The sequence below is a fragment of the Argiope bruennichi genome, chromosome 7 (assembly GCF_947563725.1).
Source record: "Argiope bruennichi chromosome 7, qqArgBrue1.1, whole genome shotgun sequence".
NCBI classification, from domain to species: domain Eukaryota; kingdom Metazoa; phylum Arthropoda; class Arachnida; order Araneae; family Araneidae; genus Argiope; species Argiope bruennichi.
Window position 1 is genome coordinate 127,943,997 of NC_079157.1, and position 17,266 is coordinate 127,961,262.

Here is a 17,266-nt window from a genome sequence, read left to right on the forward strand (position 1 = left end):
ATTTATAAACGACGTACCCGTAATAAATTTTTGTATTAATTTTGTACTACATGATTGCATCCTATCAAATGTGCTTTCTCGTGATTTTTCGGGAAAAAAATGGGCCACATTGTTAATGTTTCTTTTAAAATCACGTTTGAAAATAAATACTTAACAAAAATGAAGGAGGTATAGAGTAGTTTCAGCTTCTTCTTGATAGCAATGACTACCTAAAAGTAGTCTTAATATTGATAGAGACAGCATTTTTCTTTTGTATTTTTTTATATAATATACAAAATATCGAAATAAGATTTCAATATTACCAGCTGAATAACAAATTTCATTTTACCAGCTGAATAACACACTTCTTATATTATAGCTTTAATAATCATGTATAATAGCTTTCATTCATTTTTTAGCCCTTTTCAAACAATTGCTTTCAATTGCCATTTTTCGAATTTCCCTTTAAATTTGAAATATTTTTTTTAAATAACGGTTTTAAAAAATTATGTTCTTTAATTTTGAGCAAAAAATGGTTAAATGGATTCGCAACTGATTTTAGCGACTGATGTACCTTTAAGTATTGTAATGCTTTCATCTGGCATAATGTTTTCATAATAGGAAACAAAAATCATAGAAAAATCTATGCAGCGCCTGAAAATTTACTTCTTTTTTGTTTGATTTTGATTATTAAACTCTCGGCTTTTTGTGCAAGCCTGTTTAAACAATTGCTTTGAAATTACACTGTTAAATCTTACGGTAGTTTCTTTTTTGCTGATTTAGGCTAAAAGGCAGAAATGAACAGCAACTACTGAGCCAAAATAGACTGGAATATGCATTGTATCTTAAAAAATTATTGCTTAAGTCATCCACGGGATATAAAAACAATAAATGCCAAAAAAACAAAAACAAAACAACATGAAAAAGAAAATGAGTTCAAAAGAAACAATGCCTTTCTTTCCTTCTTTTATATTTCTTGAACAAATTTCTTGAGGGCTACAGATGGAAATGAATTAAGTTGGATTTACTTTTGAATAAAAGATGATTACAATGGAATTCACTCGATTCTTTTGCTATCACAAGACTTTTAACTGCACCCAGAAAAGGCTCCAAAGTGAAGAATTTGTAGTTTCACCATCACATACGAGGAAGAAATGCACTATTTAATTCCTAATATATATATATATATATATATATATATATATATATATATATATATATTGGAGTTGTCAAGAACAATGAAGACAATTCAAGTTTAAATTCGCGAATGCTAATTATTTTCAGCCTTTACTGAAATTTTCTGTCTTATTCAGATATAGTCAACTGTATCTTTTAAATGCGCATCGAAACAAAATAGAACTTTAGCAAAGACATGTTTGCACTTTTATTCGTAACAATTTTTATAAAGTTGTTCAGTTCTTCGTTGCATCCTATTCAGGATTTTACTCTTTTACTTCTTGCTGATGTTTCTCACGAGAAATATTGCAATAATAATTCTGTCTAAATGGGTCGATGTTTTAATTGCTTTGAATACCGATACTGTTTACATGAGAAATAACAAAAAAATGAAGGAATCAATGAACTTGAAATCTCATAAGAACCTGAGAAAACTCACCAAAATTCACAATATCCAGGAAATAATCCAAATCATTCGTTTTCGATTGTAAATGTCAGTCTTAATTCCTTTTGCTGTCATAGAAACCTTGAGATGTGCAAAGTGTTTCTCATTTATTTGAGGTCCTTATTCAGACTATGAACGAAAAAATAAGAGAGACATTCAGTTTTTATACAAGCAGCTGTAGCAGCATGTCGTACATCAGTAGAATCATTCAATGGCAAGTATAAAACTTGGCAGGTGGAAGTGCTGTGTTGATCAGTTTCAGAATTCAAGTTTCTACGATATGTGTTGAAGTTGCCAAGCACAATGAAAGGAGATTAATGATCGAATTCTAACTATGCTAAGTAATTTAAGTCTTTTGTCTGGTATTTAATTCAAGCTTCAAAGACGACGATATTCTTTAAGCGTTTTAAGATAGCACTATATTATATAGAAGGCAAACGACACTTCATGATGGATTGATGAATGGGTGACGCAAAGTGCAAGGAAGATCGAGAGACTTGTGGATGAAAATCATGCAGAGTCGAAATAGCAACTAGGGTATGTAGAACTCCTTTCAATGGGGCGGATCGGGAAGCAGTTGTGGAAGTGTTATAAATAGCTGCCTTTGAATATCCCATCTGACAAGGAGACGGTAAGTCATACTGGCGCTCAGGAACACGAGAGGGTGGAAATTCTTACTTGTTGGTTTGTTGAGTGAGCAACTGCAGCAGCGTGTCGTGGTCCATGTCGTTCAGAGTGACCAGGTCTATGCCCAGCGCGTTGGCGACGCTGCTCATGTCTAACCCGAAGGACTTGAGCAGCTCGATGAAATCCAGCTCCTCGCCGGTGAAGGGATCGTGGAGTCTGGGACAGGCTCGGTTGCACTGTGGCCAGCTGCATTCGTCCACCAGCCAGTGGTAGCAGAGGTCTTCGTGTAGCGTCCACCGGTGACGGACTCGGAGGTCTTCCGGAAAGAGAGATCGTTTGTCACGGCTCCTCACTGATAAGGGGATAGAGGTGTTTTGCAGATAAAGAGGGGAATTGAAAGAGAGCAAGAGATACAAAAAGGAGGCGAAGGGAAAAAAGTAAGAAAAGACATAGCTCAGACGCGGCAATCATGGCTTCAAGTACGACAACTAAATGAATATTAAACGAAAAATTGGGGGTTGCTGATGGATTAAATAGTCATAAAAATGTTTATATGATCGCTACATATATAACGTATTGTTATTCATTTACTTTTGAAAGAAAATGAAATGCAAATGTAATATAATGTATATTGATATCGAATGTCAACATTTACTTCAAAGCCATCATTGCCGTGTCTGAATAAAGCAAACAAACAAACAACTCAAAAGATCCAAGGAAGACATTTGCGTATGCAGAAAAGAGGAATAAGATTGCACAGTAGGAAATTGCATCAAAAACATTTTTAATGGCCGTTTCTGTTAATAATGAACGTACACACACTAAAATAAAATGCATTTTATTTGGTGTTTAAAAAATGCAATCGATGAAAATATTCATAGTTATAAAAATAGTCCAAAACCGAGGGAAGTTTTTTCGAATTAAAATTTTTCTATAAAAATGTATGGACATTTCTTTTAATAAAATCTGCTAAGTTCGAAGAATCTTTGGTATTTGAGAGAATTTTTATGTGGAAAACAGTATGGGACCGTACAATATTTAAAAGATCAACAAATAGATCCTCCTTTGAAAGAAACGAATGTGTATGCTTGCTTCTATTATCTTCAATGACAGTGAAACATGAATTTTTAATCTATGTGTTAGATGTCGGTTTCGTTTCAACATTTTTTAGCGATAAATTCGTGGGAATGACTCTTTATCCACACTTTTTTCATTATTTTTAGCGACATCTGGTATACGTTCATTAAAAACAGAAAGCTGTTTAAAGAAAAAAGTATTCATAAATTCCAAATACAAATAAAAATCAATAAGTCAAGATTTTCTTATAATTTTTTATGAGATCACTTCATTTGAGAAAAGATCATTTATTGCATTTTTCCTTTTTTTTTTTTTTTTTCCTCGTTTCAGAATTTTGAAAACAGATAAACAGAACTTCTACATTTATAAATCAATAAATTTCTTTCTTAATTGCAATCAGTAATAAAAATATAAATGTGCCAACCAGGGAGATACAAAGCGTATTTACTTTTACAATTGACCCATTGTTTGCTATTTGATATTAGTTTGTGAAATTCACAAATTTCATTCTCTTTTGAAATATTGCATGTATTTTCCGATATTATAATATAATTTTGCGTTTTTACTATTGTTGAGTTTGCTAACATTTCATTTGGCATTTATCCTAATACTTAGAGAGAGAGAGAAAGAAAGCAGCGAAACCAGAAGTTTATGTTTATCATACACCGGCTCCAATATAAATTATGTGAAAAGTAATTATCCAGTAGATGTAGGAAGTAATATTAAGAACTGTAAATTTGTTTCAAGGCTAATAATTAATTAAAATGTTTGATTGTAAGAGATGGCGAAGCCAGTCATGTCAAATCAGATCTAGCTGAATTTTAACATCCAATGAGAGAAATTCGCACACGTATGATGTCAGGGAGCCTAGAAGGAAACTAAAAGTGAAACGCTCGATTTTTCCGCCGAGAATGGACATGCGAGGTCTGACGCTGTATTTACTTGTTCCGTTTTAAAAGGAAAAATGAAACCAAACCCTCCTTTGGCCTTGACCATGTTTGGCATTCCCATCTCAAAGGAGAACCGTGCACTTTATTTAAACTGTCTTCTCCCCTTTCTGTAAATAGTCCAAAATTGTAAATATTAACATGTGTAGTTCCATTTAATATTAATAAACCGTCCTTCATAGATGCTCTCCCAAAATATCCAACAAGAATTTTATGGGTCTTTTAATCCCTTGAGATGAATGATTTATTTGGACAGAGTTTCGAAATTTTTAATAAATGATGAATCCACTTACATTCTTTACGGCTGTTTTTCTTCCTTTTTTTGTTCTTATTCTGCCGTCTTCTCTTCCTCTCTTTCCTCCTCTGCTTCCTCCTCTCTTCTTTGTCCAGAATGGACTCGCTGGAATCCATCTCATCACGATTTTCGGCTGAACTGTTGTCTGACTTCCTGCGACCGATCCGAAGACTTGCAGTGGGCATGTCTCCGGACATGTTGCTGGGGCTGAAACAAAGCCAAGAGTATTAATAAAGTATGACACAACAATCCCTCGAAGTAAACGAAGTTCGGATATCCGGAATTTCGGATGATCGACTAAAACTTATAAATTAGGTAAATAAATAAATCAGACAGAGGACTAGGAGTAGAAGGGGGTTGTAGATGTACTGAACGCCTCTAATGCACGCTTGTGCGACATTGTGCACTCGTCCCATAATATTAACTTGCTCTGCTGCAAAAGGACTCCCCGGCCGCTGTTTTTGGTGATGTTGCATGTTGGAGTATCTTTGCTTGCAAGATGAAGCGGTAGTTTGAAAACGGAATGTGCCGTCCGGCCACCGTTGAGCAAAGTTGCAGCAATGCCCGAGGGAGCTAAAGCCAGAGCTATATTGCGGTCCTTGCGGAATTGGGCTAGCAGAAGATTCAAATCAAGTCCGTATTTTTTAAAAATCAAGTATGTTTTATTTGTCTATTGTGATAGCTACAACAGTATAATACATATGATTTTTAAACTTTTAATTAAAATGAAAATACAATTGTCAACTAACTGTGCATGCGTGAATTTTCAACGCCAATTTTAGAGTAACGCAAATGCGTGAATTTTCTACGTCAGTTGGAGTAACGTAATGCAGATTAGAAATTTTTAATTTTTTTATTCTGTTTTATTTTAATTTAAAAGTACTTCAGAATGAATCCGAAAGATCAAGTAATTAAAAATGTTTAATCAAAAACTAAGAAAATAAACAGAATCGTTTGAAATAATCGGTCGAAAAAATGTTAAGCGTAACCTCGTTAACGTGGAAAAAAAAAATAAAAGACTGGATCCTTATTTATTTGGCGGTGAGGAAATGAAAAGATTTTTGGTGGGAATGTTAGTTTTTAATTAATAAAAAAATGAACCGAAATAAATAATAGTCTATGTCCTATTCCGGACTATAATCTATTCCTGTGCTAAATTTCATCCAATTCCGTTCAGCTGTTCTGACGTGATTGACTAACAAAGAAATGTATCGCCTATGCATACCACAGCTCTTGTTATTTGCACATGCGCAGTTTTAGGTTTTCGCGCATGCACGGAAAAATTAAAATCGCAATTATAAAACTCCTTTTTTAATTCCTACTATTAGCTCTCTCTCTCTCTCTCTATATATATATATATATATCTTGTTCAAATTTTCAATCGTTTATAAAATACTTTTTATTCATCCACTCAAGTTTAACACATTTTTTTAAACTTGTAGTAGATGTCACTTGATGTTAATACAGTTTTTTTTTCAAATATTAATTCATTCATTAAATTTGTCCAATCATTTCTATTTGGTCGCCAAATCCGTCGCCAATCTCTATTTTGCCACTTAATATTGTGATTCTGTCATATATATATATATATACATATTTATATTAATTGAAATTATTTAATAAAAAGTAACTAAAGTAAAAAAATTTTTTGTTGATCTAAGTAGGAATTGACTGAAATTTTTTTTTATATATTACTTGTTTTATTTTGATATGACTTTGATATATATCTCTAATATCCGTTAACTATTTCTCGAGATTTTGTGGTTGAATTTCCTTCTTTTGGACATAATGAGATTTGAATCGTTGTTTCAAATCAGACGTAAACAAAGAAATGTATCGCCTATGCCTACCACAGCTCTTACTATTTGCATAAATGCAGTTTGAGATTTTAAAGCATGCGCGGAATAATTAAAATCACCATTATAAAACTCTTTTTTTTTATTTTGATATGACTTTAATGTACTAAAACCTTCCCCAATAAATGCTCTACAAAATGGTATAAATATCTCCAATATCCGTTAGTTATTTCTCGGTTTTTGTGGGTCAAACATACCGACGCTTTCAGGAGATGCTATGCATAGATGTGAATGCAGTACTTCCTCTCCATGTCTTCCGCGGATAGTTTCTGTTTGAAAGTACATACACCCAAAAACCATTTTTTTCGGGCATATGATCTGCGTATCATTAGGTTAATATTGATAGAAGTGAATAACACCATAACTGCTATGAATGAGATTTAAAATTTCGAAAGTCTGCTTTATCCGTGAATACAAGACACAGAATCCGATATGGTAGCACGGATTGTTTGATAGATGCATCGTTCTTTTTTTCTCAAATAGCTTGTTCCCAATGGAATTTACCTCGTTACGTCCTGAGGCAGAGCTTCCGTATTCATTGGGTCGTATAAATGATGATGGGGGTGGTGATGATGATGATTGTGCTCGTGTGCTTGCAGTTCCCAGCAACGCAGAGCTTGTGGCAACGATACTTTGTTTATCTTCACATGCCGCCAGTCCCTGGAAATAGAGAGAAAATATTGATAAGCAAACGACTTTTTCTCCGCCAAAGCCATCTGCGGGACATACGATTCGTAAACAAATGAAATGATACAAGGGAGCGATTGATCGAAAGGATCAAGAGCTCGGATGAGATGCGTACATGCAAACTGGCGAAGTCTTTCTAAAGAAAACAATTATTTGATACAAGTTTATCTTAAAGTTATTTTTAAACCTGTTGTGTCGATGAAATAACATTTTTCTAGAGGTAACGAAATATTTTTAATGCTCACATTAAGAATGATCATTTGATTTTAGTTCATTTTTTATTCAGAAAAAAAGATTTCACACAAGTATGTTCCGCTCTATTCAGTGCACCTTATCCCCTCCCCCAGAAAAACTTTCATCAAGAAAATATAGTTTCTCATTTCAACAATTATTTACTCAATGGATACATGTTAATGATTCATTATTTTATGACAAGCTTACATATTTTTGTTTTGGTAAAAATATCTTTTTAGAGAACCTGTTTTATGTATTTTATTTTTTAAAAAGCACATGGAAACAGAGTAAAGTATTAAATTTCCTTGAAAAATGAATTGTTATGATTAGTCAGTGATTTCCCTGTTTACAAAGAAAAGTATTTAATTACTTTGATTGATATAAGAAAATAATTAGCATCAAACAAATATAATAATATAATTATTATTTTACATTAAATAATATTTTATAACTACCAAGTGGAATCGAACATAACTAAGTAGGTGAATAATTAATATTTCCTTATATTATACGTTTGAAATAAATTATTAATTAATATAATAAAGACTTTCACAATTCAATTTAGACACACTTTGTGGTGTTAATATTTTTTTAAATAAATACTTCTTTCAGCACATTGGTTTGTTGGAAATTTACAACTGATTATATGTGTTAAGGAAGAAATGGAGAGCTTTCATAAGCAACAGCAAAATAATAACAATAATAATTGGCAGCAAACGATGGAGAACAACTGGATGCTTCTTTTCTAAGAAGCAAAAACCATTAAAGATTCTTAGTGCAGGTGACAACGAAAACTTTAAATCCTATTTTTTTCATTTGCTTGGAAATTACTAAAATGTCTTTATTGTTCCATTTATTTATAAATTTATTTTCAAAGCATATTTTAACTCAGAGTATACTGCATTAATATATTATATATAAGAGGAATAAAAAAAAGCTTACTTTTTCGATAGCACCATGTGAGAGATGCACGATGGTGCAAATACGGCGCTAAAAGAAAAATTATAAAAATCAGTATTGCAATATAATTATTTTTTTAATTATATTTAGCGAAAAAAAAAATGAAAATGACTCTACAAGCCTGCAAGCAAAACGTAGCCGGAAAATCAAAGGCACGCTATCAAAATATATTATTATTTAGATAACTAAATATGTCTCAAATGACCAAAGAGTAGTAAAACATTTTAAAAAGAAACAATTTATTGTTTTACTCACATTCTAAAAGAATATGCAGAAAAAAATATCGTTTATTGCATTTGAAATTCATAATGATTGATAACTATGATATTTTGGAAATTTTTTTAAAAAAATACTATCAACCAAAAAGAAAATTTCCCCCCTAAAGTTGTTTCCTTAAATATTCATTAAATAATAAAAAAAAATGATTTTTTAAAAAAAGTTTCATTTTTTTTTTAACTTTTAGTCACGTGAATAGGAAACTAATATTTATGGGCTCTAAAATTTTTTTCGGTCTGCTTAAAAGTTTTAAAATATAAAGTATCATTTCAAAACTTTTTATATTATTTTTTTTTTCTTTTTTACTTTCTCATATAAGAAATAGAAGAGAAAGAACGGAAATTATTAAAAACTTCGAACTCGAGCACTTGACGAATCTCCGATCAGAAGTGCCTGAGTTCAAAAAAAATAAATAAAAAATAAAAAAAGGCATTTTATTTGTATGTGACAAAGATAACTCAAAATGTTTTCAGCAAGACGGATGAACTTTGGTACACGGTGTTTACATAAAATCTGTAGATTTTTTTAAAATCAAATTTTGAGCAAGCACCGTTCAGGGGGAGTCTGTCCACCCGGCTGTTTGAATATAAGTGAATATAATATCAACGAAACAGAGATAGCCAGAAGGATAAGACAGAAATGCAGATTTAACCTCTACAGCATACACAGATTTAACATCAATAGAATAGATATTTATCAAATTTTGTGCCAAACCCAACAAGGAGTTGGACATCTGTACTCTCAGAAGCATGTTAACGCAATGAATTACATATATGAAATATGGTATGTGATTTTTTGAATGCAATAGTCATTCTATGTCACATTTTGGTATCCGTTGGTTGGCGAAAAATGTATCTAAAAACACAAAGCAATATGCGAGAGAATTTTGGAAAAACTATTCTTGCTGGGTTTTTTTTGGGGGGGGGCAAAGCAATTTAAAATATAGTTTAAACGAAGTAATGTTTAATATCTTATTGTCAAGTCCTGTTTAAGCCGCGTCATTTTAAATTAGAAACTAGCTAACCATTTATAATGCACTTTCAAATATAAAGTGGAAGAAAGGATGTCACTCAGAAGGCGAATGACGAAAACAAGTGTTTTGCTTATTTAATTAAAAATAAGTAATTTATCATTAATAATAATATCCAAATAACTAGCGAGAAGGGTCACCCCACAACGTTTTCGCGTGCTCCCTAATAATGGTGTTATCCCAGAAAACGAAAGATTAACTTTTGGCGTAGATTTAGCCATTTTATTGAATCTATCCAGTGATCCTTGGCTAGTGTTTTGAGATGAATCCCTGGCATGCTGTTAATCGAATTTGTGTCTTAGACATGTCTTTCCCATCCGATTGAAATCAAAATTTGATACAGAAGTACAATTGCAAACACAAAATCCCATACCAAATTTGACATATTTTAGGCATTGCGTTAGCATACTTCTGAAAGATCAACAGATATTCAATTCTTTTTTGAATTTGGCTCAAAATTTGATAAGTGTCTACTCTATTGATGTTAAGTCTGCATTTCTGTCTTATCCTTCTGGCTATCTCCATTTTGTTGCTATCCTATTCACTTATATTCAAACAGCTGGGTGGACAGACTTACCCTGAACGGTGTTTGCTCAAAATTTGATTTAAAAAAATCGACACATTTGGTATAAGGACCGTATGCCAAATTTCATCTGTCTATCTCAAAATGTTTTTCACTTATCTTAGTCACAGAAAGGCAGACATAACGATAAAAATGTGTTTTTTGAACTCGCGGATGTCTGAAATGTTGAGATTCGACAAAATCTCGAATTCGTACTTTTTGACGATTACAATACTTTCTCTCTATTTCGTATAGAAAAAGTATTGTAAACTGATTCTGATAACGAAATTTTCATTCACCATAAGGCGCTAAACTACATGCGAATTAAATAAATAAATAAAAAAGACAAACTTACTTTGAATCTCATTGTCAAGTCACAGTGATGAATTTAGATACTTTTTCTTATTACTGATATTAAAGAGAGAGAGAGAGAAAAGAATGAAATGAAATTGAAACCTCGAAACTCTAGCATAGAAATCAGATTTTCTTTCGTCTTATTTTGCCTATCTTTACACTATTTTTAATCAAATAACAAAGATAAAAAAAAGGACTCAATAGCTTTACAAAGAATGTGTGTATAAATGCAATAACTAAAAGAAGGTAAAATAGAGTTGCAAAATATACTGAAAAATAGTATTTTTTTTTTAATTCGCAGAAAAAAAAGCGTGGAAATAAAATGCATTAAAAAATTTTCTTTTTAATTTTGAAGTATTATAAAAATGGTTTGTGCACTATAGTTTTAAAGTTATGAAGAAGAAATGCTTAGATTGCAATAATTCTTAATGAGTTAAAAAGCGAATTAAATTTTAAAGACATTATTTTATAGAATACCTATTTAAGAAAACAAAATTTCAATTTTGATAGGTAGGGGTCCTATGATCTTTTTTTGTAGAACGTTTTGATCGATTTCCTATGTACTTCTCTTTATACATGTCGCATCCCTTAGCTAAATGATAATAGCCACTTTATAAGCGTTATCGATATCTTGTTAAAATGAGATGTTTTATTACTTACGTCACGTTTTCTAGAGATGTTCGCAAATCATTCCCCATTTTATGAATGTAATCCCACTGAGGCTTCGACACTGGAGCTCCAACATTATCCGCTGTCATCTGCGCTTCGTCGAAAAGCCACTGAAACACGAATACAGGACCTAAAAGATAATTGAATGTTGGATTACAGAAGGAGGCGGGAAGAAGTCATTGAAAATGACGGAGTTCCAAATGTATTCATTTAATTTAAATGGAATAATATGTTATTTAGGTTTTTTTTTCTGTTTAAATTTACTTCGCCTGTTTTTTAAATGCAGCCTGCTATAGGGAAATGCGAAAAATGTGACTTTGCGCGATCCTGTAGGATCAAATTCCTGTGAAATTTCTTTTCCTTCTTCTTCAATGTTTCGCAACTTTCAAAGAGAAGACAGATGACCACTTCTTCAGGAAGATGTTCGGTGCAATATTGATTTTGTTTGCAACAGCAGAAATGCAGGAGAAGATATCCTTGATAGAATTCACTTATTACTGGTAGCCACTAACCACTTTATGTTTCACAAAATAAAGAGGTCTTAATCCGGAATGTGTGGAAGATAAGTTACAGTTCTAAAATGTGCAAAATCCTGTAGGGTATGAATTCTGCATTAAAAAAATGCGTCGAATTCCAGTATGTACAAGCGAACATTCAGCAACATATGACTGCAACACCCTACGTTCTGAAAATACGCGATACATATCGTCTGTTGGGGGTCAAACAAAAATTTCTGCATTGTTACGTTTTATTAACCTAATCAATTATCTAGAGAACTTTCTGTACATTTCCAAATTAGTATAACCAAAATCGTTTCAGTGTATTGGGCTGCGTTTCCAGCATTTTGAAAAAAATTAGGAATTTTCTGATAGCGAAATCGTTTTTCGTAAAAATGTGTCACTGGTAACTGAACAAGAAATTCTCAAATTAAGTTCTCTGGAATATTGAGTCAATAAATTATTTCCTTCCAGTAAAAATTCACCTCACATTTTCTACGAAGTGCATATTGTTACTGCGTATTTTGCATAGCCATTATTTGAGGGAAACAGATATTTTGATAATATTTTACAATAACTACCAGATGTAATAAAGAAAATGAAGAGAATAGATATTTTTTGTATAAAATAATGAGATTATACCATCAACAAGTTAGCTAAAAATTTTAGGGTGGCCCAAATATGTAAACTTACTCTGCAATGTGGAGTATATCCGATAACCGAAATAGCACCGCCAAACATCACTTGAAGCATATTGCATTTGGCACCTCTTTGGAACTTGTCCGTTCCACAATCTGAAAGTACATAACACTAAAATTAAGAAGAATATATAACACAAACCAAAAAGAACATAATACTTCGTGTATTCTTCAGGATGTAAGATGAACAAAAAATGACCCGTCTGCCCGTAAGGACGTCAGGCCTCGAGGAAATCTGGGAGTGGTATTCACATACAGACTCTTTGACTCATTTCTAATAAATTTTACTAACTATTCGCTCTAAACTCCACTGGAGGTGAAATGATCGCAAGCATGTTTGACGTGAAAATTTACAGAATAGAGTGCTAGTGCAGGTGTCATTGCCATCATCCAATAATATCTCAAGCCAGTGAAGCTAATTTGAAAACTCTTGTGACGTAGTTTCATAACGAAGTATCAGACTGGTATTTTGCTTAAATCTCTCTCAAACTTTGCCAAGAAAACATCGTCCGATCAATCATTAGTTTTTTTTTAGTTTAGTTACATTAACGTGCCTTTTTAAAGCAACACTAGGGCTATTTTGGGAGGGACCCCGGAATTTTGAACCACGGTCAGATGACGAGGATGGTGCCTGAGTTGGCACCCCCTTCTCCATCTTCTCCATCACACTAGCAGGAGGGAGTTTAGCCCCAATGAATTTGGAGTGCACCAAGCTCGCTTAAGCTTTGGAGGGACTCAAGCTCGAGTCTCGAGCTTGACTCCCTCCAAATCCGAAGCAGATAGTTTACTATCAGGCTCCAAAAATGAGTCTTAATTAATCATTAGGATGGTATGATGACGGAGTATATTATTTTATGTCCTTTACAATATAACGTTAACAAAAATTAGTTTTCGAATGTCACACTTCTTTGTAACATTGATTTTTTTAACACTAAAACTCCTGATATTACGGCTAAACTAGACATCAAAGAAAGAAGAAAAATGCATTGAAACACTTTTACAATTCTATTCTTAATTCTGGGAAAATGAACAGTTACCTGTGAGATGAATAAAACGTTAATTGTTAGTTAAAATTATGAGTTTTACTTCTTTTTTTTTACGAGAATGTATTAACTTTACGAGAATGTATCTTTGTTAAGTTTAAAGATGGCATTAAAAAATTTAATTATTAGGCCATTGAATTCATCCTTTATTTTTTCTTCATTAACGAAAAATTGGGTTTACACGCGATTCTCGTTGATCTAAAGAATGGTTGAAAAACATATTAAAGGAAAAAAAGATTTTTTTTCATCGCCTTTAAATCTGTTTTCGTAGCGCATGCGCTAATTCCAACTTTTTACATTTTGTTAACTACGAAATCAGTCATTAAAATGTCTTATAGGCAAGCATTTGTAGCTTATGTTCCTTTTCATAGGCCTCTGTAGCCTATTTTTTTAGATATTAATTTCTAGATTGTAAAAATGTGATACTTCTGATTCAATGAAATGTTAAATTATATAAATCAATGCAATTATGGAATTTTTATATAACTTGCGTGGCACAGAAATCTCTCTTACCTAAGAGATCTCTCTTATTACCTAGTATCGAATAGCAACGTGCAATTATAAACCAATCATCGTACTAATTTCAGATTGCTTCTTTGAACATTTTTCCAGCTGCATTGAATTCAACATTTCGCTTTATTAAGGATTAAAGTTGCTTTATTAAGGATTAAAGTTAAAAAGTCCATTCAATCAGAAGAATGAAAATGTAAAAGAAATCAAGCAATAGGTTTCAAACAGACAATTTAACCGAGCATAAAAATAGGTGTAACTGGTGACCGATAAGTAATTACTATGACTTACCTACGGAAATTGATTTTCGTATCTTCCAAAAAATTATCTCACAAAATTAGATTTTACATTGTCTTAAGACTCAAAAATATGCTTTTTTTAATATATTAGTTTCATTTTCGCGCAAGCTTTCTCTTAATTTTGATAATTTTTTTTTTTTATCGAATTCGATGCATTATCCTTGCGACGTTTTTAAATTCGAATACCCCCATCAAAACATTCAATCGCAGGCTTTTTCCAAACGTCAACTCTGTATTAAGATTTTAATTTCCGCTTTTATTTCGTAATATATACACTTTTTTATTTGCAATAAATTGATTCAATTGGTATTTTTCAATCATACCAAATAACAAGGCGAATTTTTTAAAAAAAACCTTGCATTCCAAATAAATTATTTAACAGCGTAAAAACAAAACAGTTAAAAATGAATAATATGGGGTAACAAACTGGTCGCCAAAGACGGCTAATATAATAAAACATGTTACTAACATCTGTATTACGACGCTTTTTACAGATTGCAAATGAAGAATGTATAATTTAATTGCTGGTACTAAAATTTTCGGAATGGCTGCAAACCAAAGAATATATTCTATAATCAAGTTCGAAAATGTTGATGATTCGAGTCTCAGATATATTATACATTTCAATCCACCGAAAAACTATTCAAAGAGATTTGCTTACTTGACGCCTCTCTTGATGGCCTCTACCGGAGCGCACGTCTGGGGATCCAGGCAATCTAGGGGTTGGTAGGGTTCGTTATCCAGAAACCATCCGGAATCTGCCAATCCACGGACTTCAATTTTGGATTTTAGACCATGGAGAAAATCGGATACGCGATCCAGATTCAACAGGACTCCTGTTCCACCAGCACTAAAGGATAAAAAAATGAAATGATTTGGCAATATATTTTTTATTTTATTTTAGAAAAGGCTTATGAGGTAGAAATGCACCATTTTGTCCATAATTAGGATGTTGTTAAAATGGTACTTGTTAAGAAAGCCTGCTGATGAAATCAGCTATTTTAAGCCAATTTCAGCGTCTCTTGTCTCAGTAACGCCATCTAGGGCCAAGAATACGTCTTAGCTACTCGTACATCCCAGCCCTTTTCGCGGGGCAGACTTCATTCATTCATTTCATTCACAGATCGTAATTTAGACCAGAATCGGAGAACGATCGCCTCTGATACAGTACCCCCCCCCCCCAGTGGTATTGTCTCGACTTGGAGGACTTTGTAACTACGACAGATTTATACGTGTACCAGTCACCATGTACACGGTGTTTTCGGCTGCGGGGTTCGAATTCTCATCTCAAGAGAAGCGAATCCAACACTCGGCAACACAGGCTATCCCGTCCCTATAATTTTGATGCGGAATATAAATAAATGAAGCTCCCGTTACTCTTTACTTGGTTGAAGATTCCAGTTTTAACAACGCTTTGTGAGTAAGGTATTCTCCACAAAGAAAAATTCGATCGCATGTAAAAAGCATTATTTAAAATTAATATTTTTTGTCAACTTTATAATATGATATCGCAGGAAATATACTTAATCTCCATTGTACTGGATTAGAATATTGGATTAGAGTTCTGGATTAGAAGTTTTTGAATATTTATTGGGAATTTATTTATATAAAGTTCTGTGAAGTAGTGTAATTGAGAAGAGTGACTACACTGTGCAGCAGTGATATCTTAGTAAGATGAAATTCAGTTCAGTGGTAAAGCTTAACCCATCACAAAGAGAAAAGCACTTTCCTGACTTTTTTGGTAACGTTTGTTTGTCGGGATTAGTTCTCCTTCCTAACCCCAGATGACAGAGCATTCCCGTTGTCTTGAAAGTTATGCAGAAAAGATTTTTTGTTTGCTTGGTAGTCAAGAAAAGTAGATGTTCACGTGAGTATGAGCGATTAGTAGTTCAAATTTAATTAACGACCACGTAGAAACTTAGCGAGTTTCTCGTGAAATTAGTAGTTTATGAAGAAAATAATGTTATTGTCTTTTAAGAAATATTTGTAACCGTGATATGGAATTGTTTATCCGAAATTGCATAAAAATTAGGAGTGGCTCGATGTCAATAAATGGATAACTAGTCAAGAAAACTGCTTCAGGATTTTTCTTTTCGTAGAATCTTCTGTTTTTTGGAAACAGGAGCACAGGGTATGTGCTCACGAACAGTGCATAAATACTTCGTTAGGGAAATGTCCCATATATTCGACATTGTTATCTTCACACTCGGACGAATCGTCAAATAATGTACTCAAAATATGGAATACATAGTAACAATTTTATTGTTTTGAAAGTTGCAGGATTAGCCCACTAAAACAGGTTTCCACATTTTTTTTCCAGGATATTTTGTCTGATATTTTTCGGGAAATGGAAATTTCTATTTTTCGCCTTGGAATAGAACCTAAAGGGAAACATTTTAATCAAACAGTTATAGGCATTAATAAAACCGATAAAATGAACCTTCAAAAATTAATTTAAATTAAGTAGGTAGCCATAAATACAAGTGTAAATTTAGGAAAAGATTTTTAATTTATTTACCTTTGAGTGAAATTTGTTTGAATTATACTAAGCTACATGCAACATTGAGGCAAATTCTTTATAAAAATTTCAGACTACTCTATATTTACATTATTTTTTTTAAATTCCATTTTGTCGAAAAAACATGTGTTGGGAAAAATGCCTCGATTTCAAATGACATAATAAGGATTGATTTTCAGAAGAAATTGGTAAAAATCAGTTTTGAAGTTAATAGTTTGTCTTAATTATTTTGCTTGAAAGCAGTTTTTGGTGAATCCAATCTGACAACCTCATGTTCGCGAACACAATTTTTTAATATTTTTTGAGATCCAATCACCCCAAAGTAAGATTTCTAAAAAAAATTTCAGGGAGCAAATATAGTGATCTGTTTTGAATGGCCAGCCCAACAACTTTAAGCAATAAAGTTGCTATTATGCATTTTTTTCCAAGTCAAATTCGACTTGGCAATTAATTCCAGCTGTGTTCAGAAAACGTGGAACTATAACTTTCATAAGTTCGATTGTTCTTTCACTACGCCCATTAAATGC

The 17,266-nt window shown here is 32.5% G+C and overlaps 1 protein-coding gene across 2 annotated transcripts in view; it reads right to left on the reverse strand.

The window, feature by feature from the left end:
- Positions 1 to 1,210: 1,210 nt before the first annotated feature.
- LOC129975759 (palmitoleoyl-protein carboxylesterase notum1-like) overlaps positions 1,211 to 17,266 on the reverse strand; it is a 124,655-nt gene continuing 108,599 nt past the window's right edge. Inside the window, exons 8-14 of one of the 2 annotated variants that reach the window (XM_056088959.1) lie at positions 14,883 to 15,071; positions 12,365 to 12,465; positions 11,166 to 11,304; positions 8,266 to 8,313; positions 6,907 to 7,062; positions 4,545 to 4,753; positions 1,211 to 2,543 (exon numbers count right to left, since the gene is read on the reverse strand). In XM_056088959.1, the coding sequence (XP_055944934.1) occupies positions 2,275 to 2,543; positions 4,545 to 4,753; positions 6,907 to 7,062; positions 8,266 to 8,313; positions 11,166 to 11,304; positions 12,365 to 12,465; positions 14,883 to 15,071 (1,111 nt within the window). In that variant the 3' untranslated portion in view covers positions 1,211 to 2,274. Of the gene's footprint in view, positions 2,580 to 4,544; positions 4,754 to 6,906; positions 7,063 to 8,265; positions 8,314 to 11,165; positions 11,305 to 12,364; positions 12,466 to 14,882; positions 15,072 to 17,266 lie in introns of both variants that reach the window. The other variant, XM_056088958.1, reaches the window with a different exon arrangement.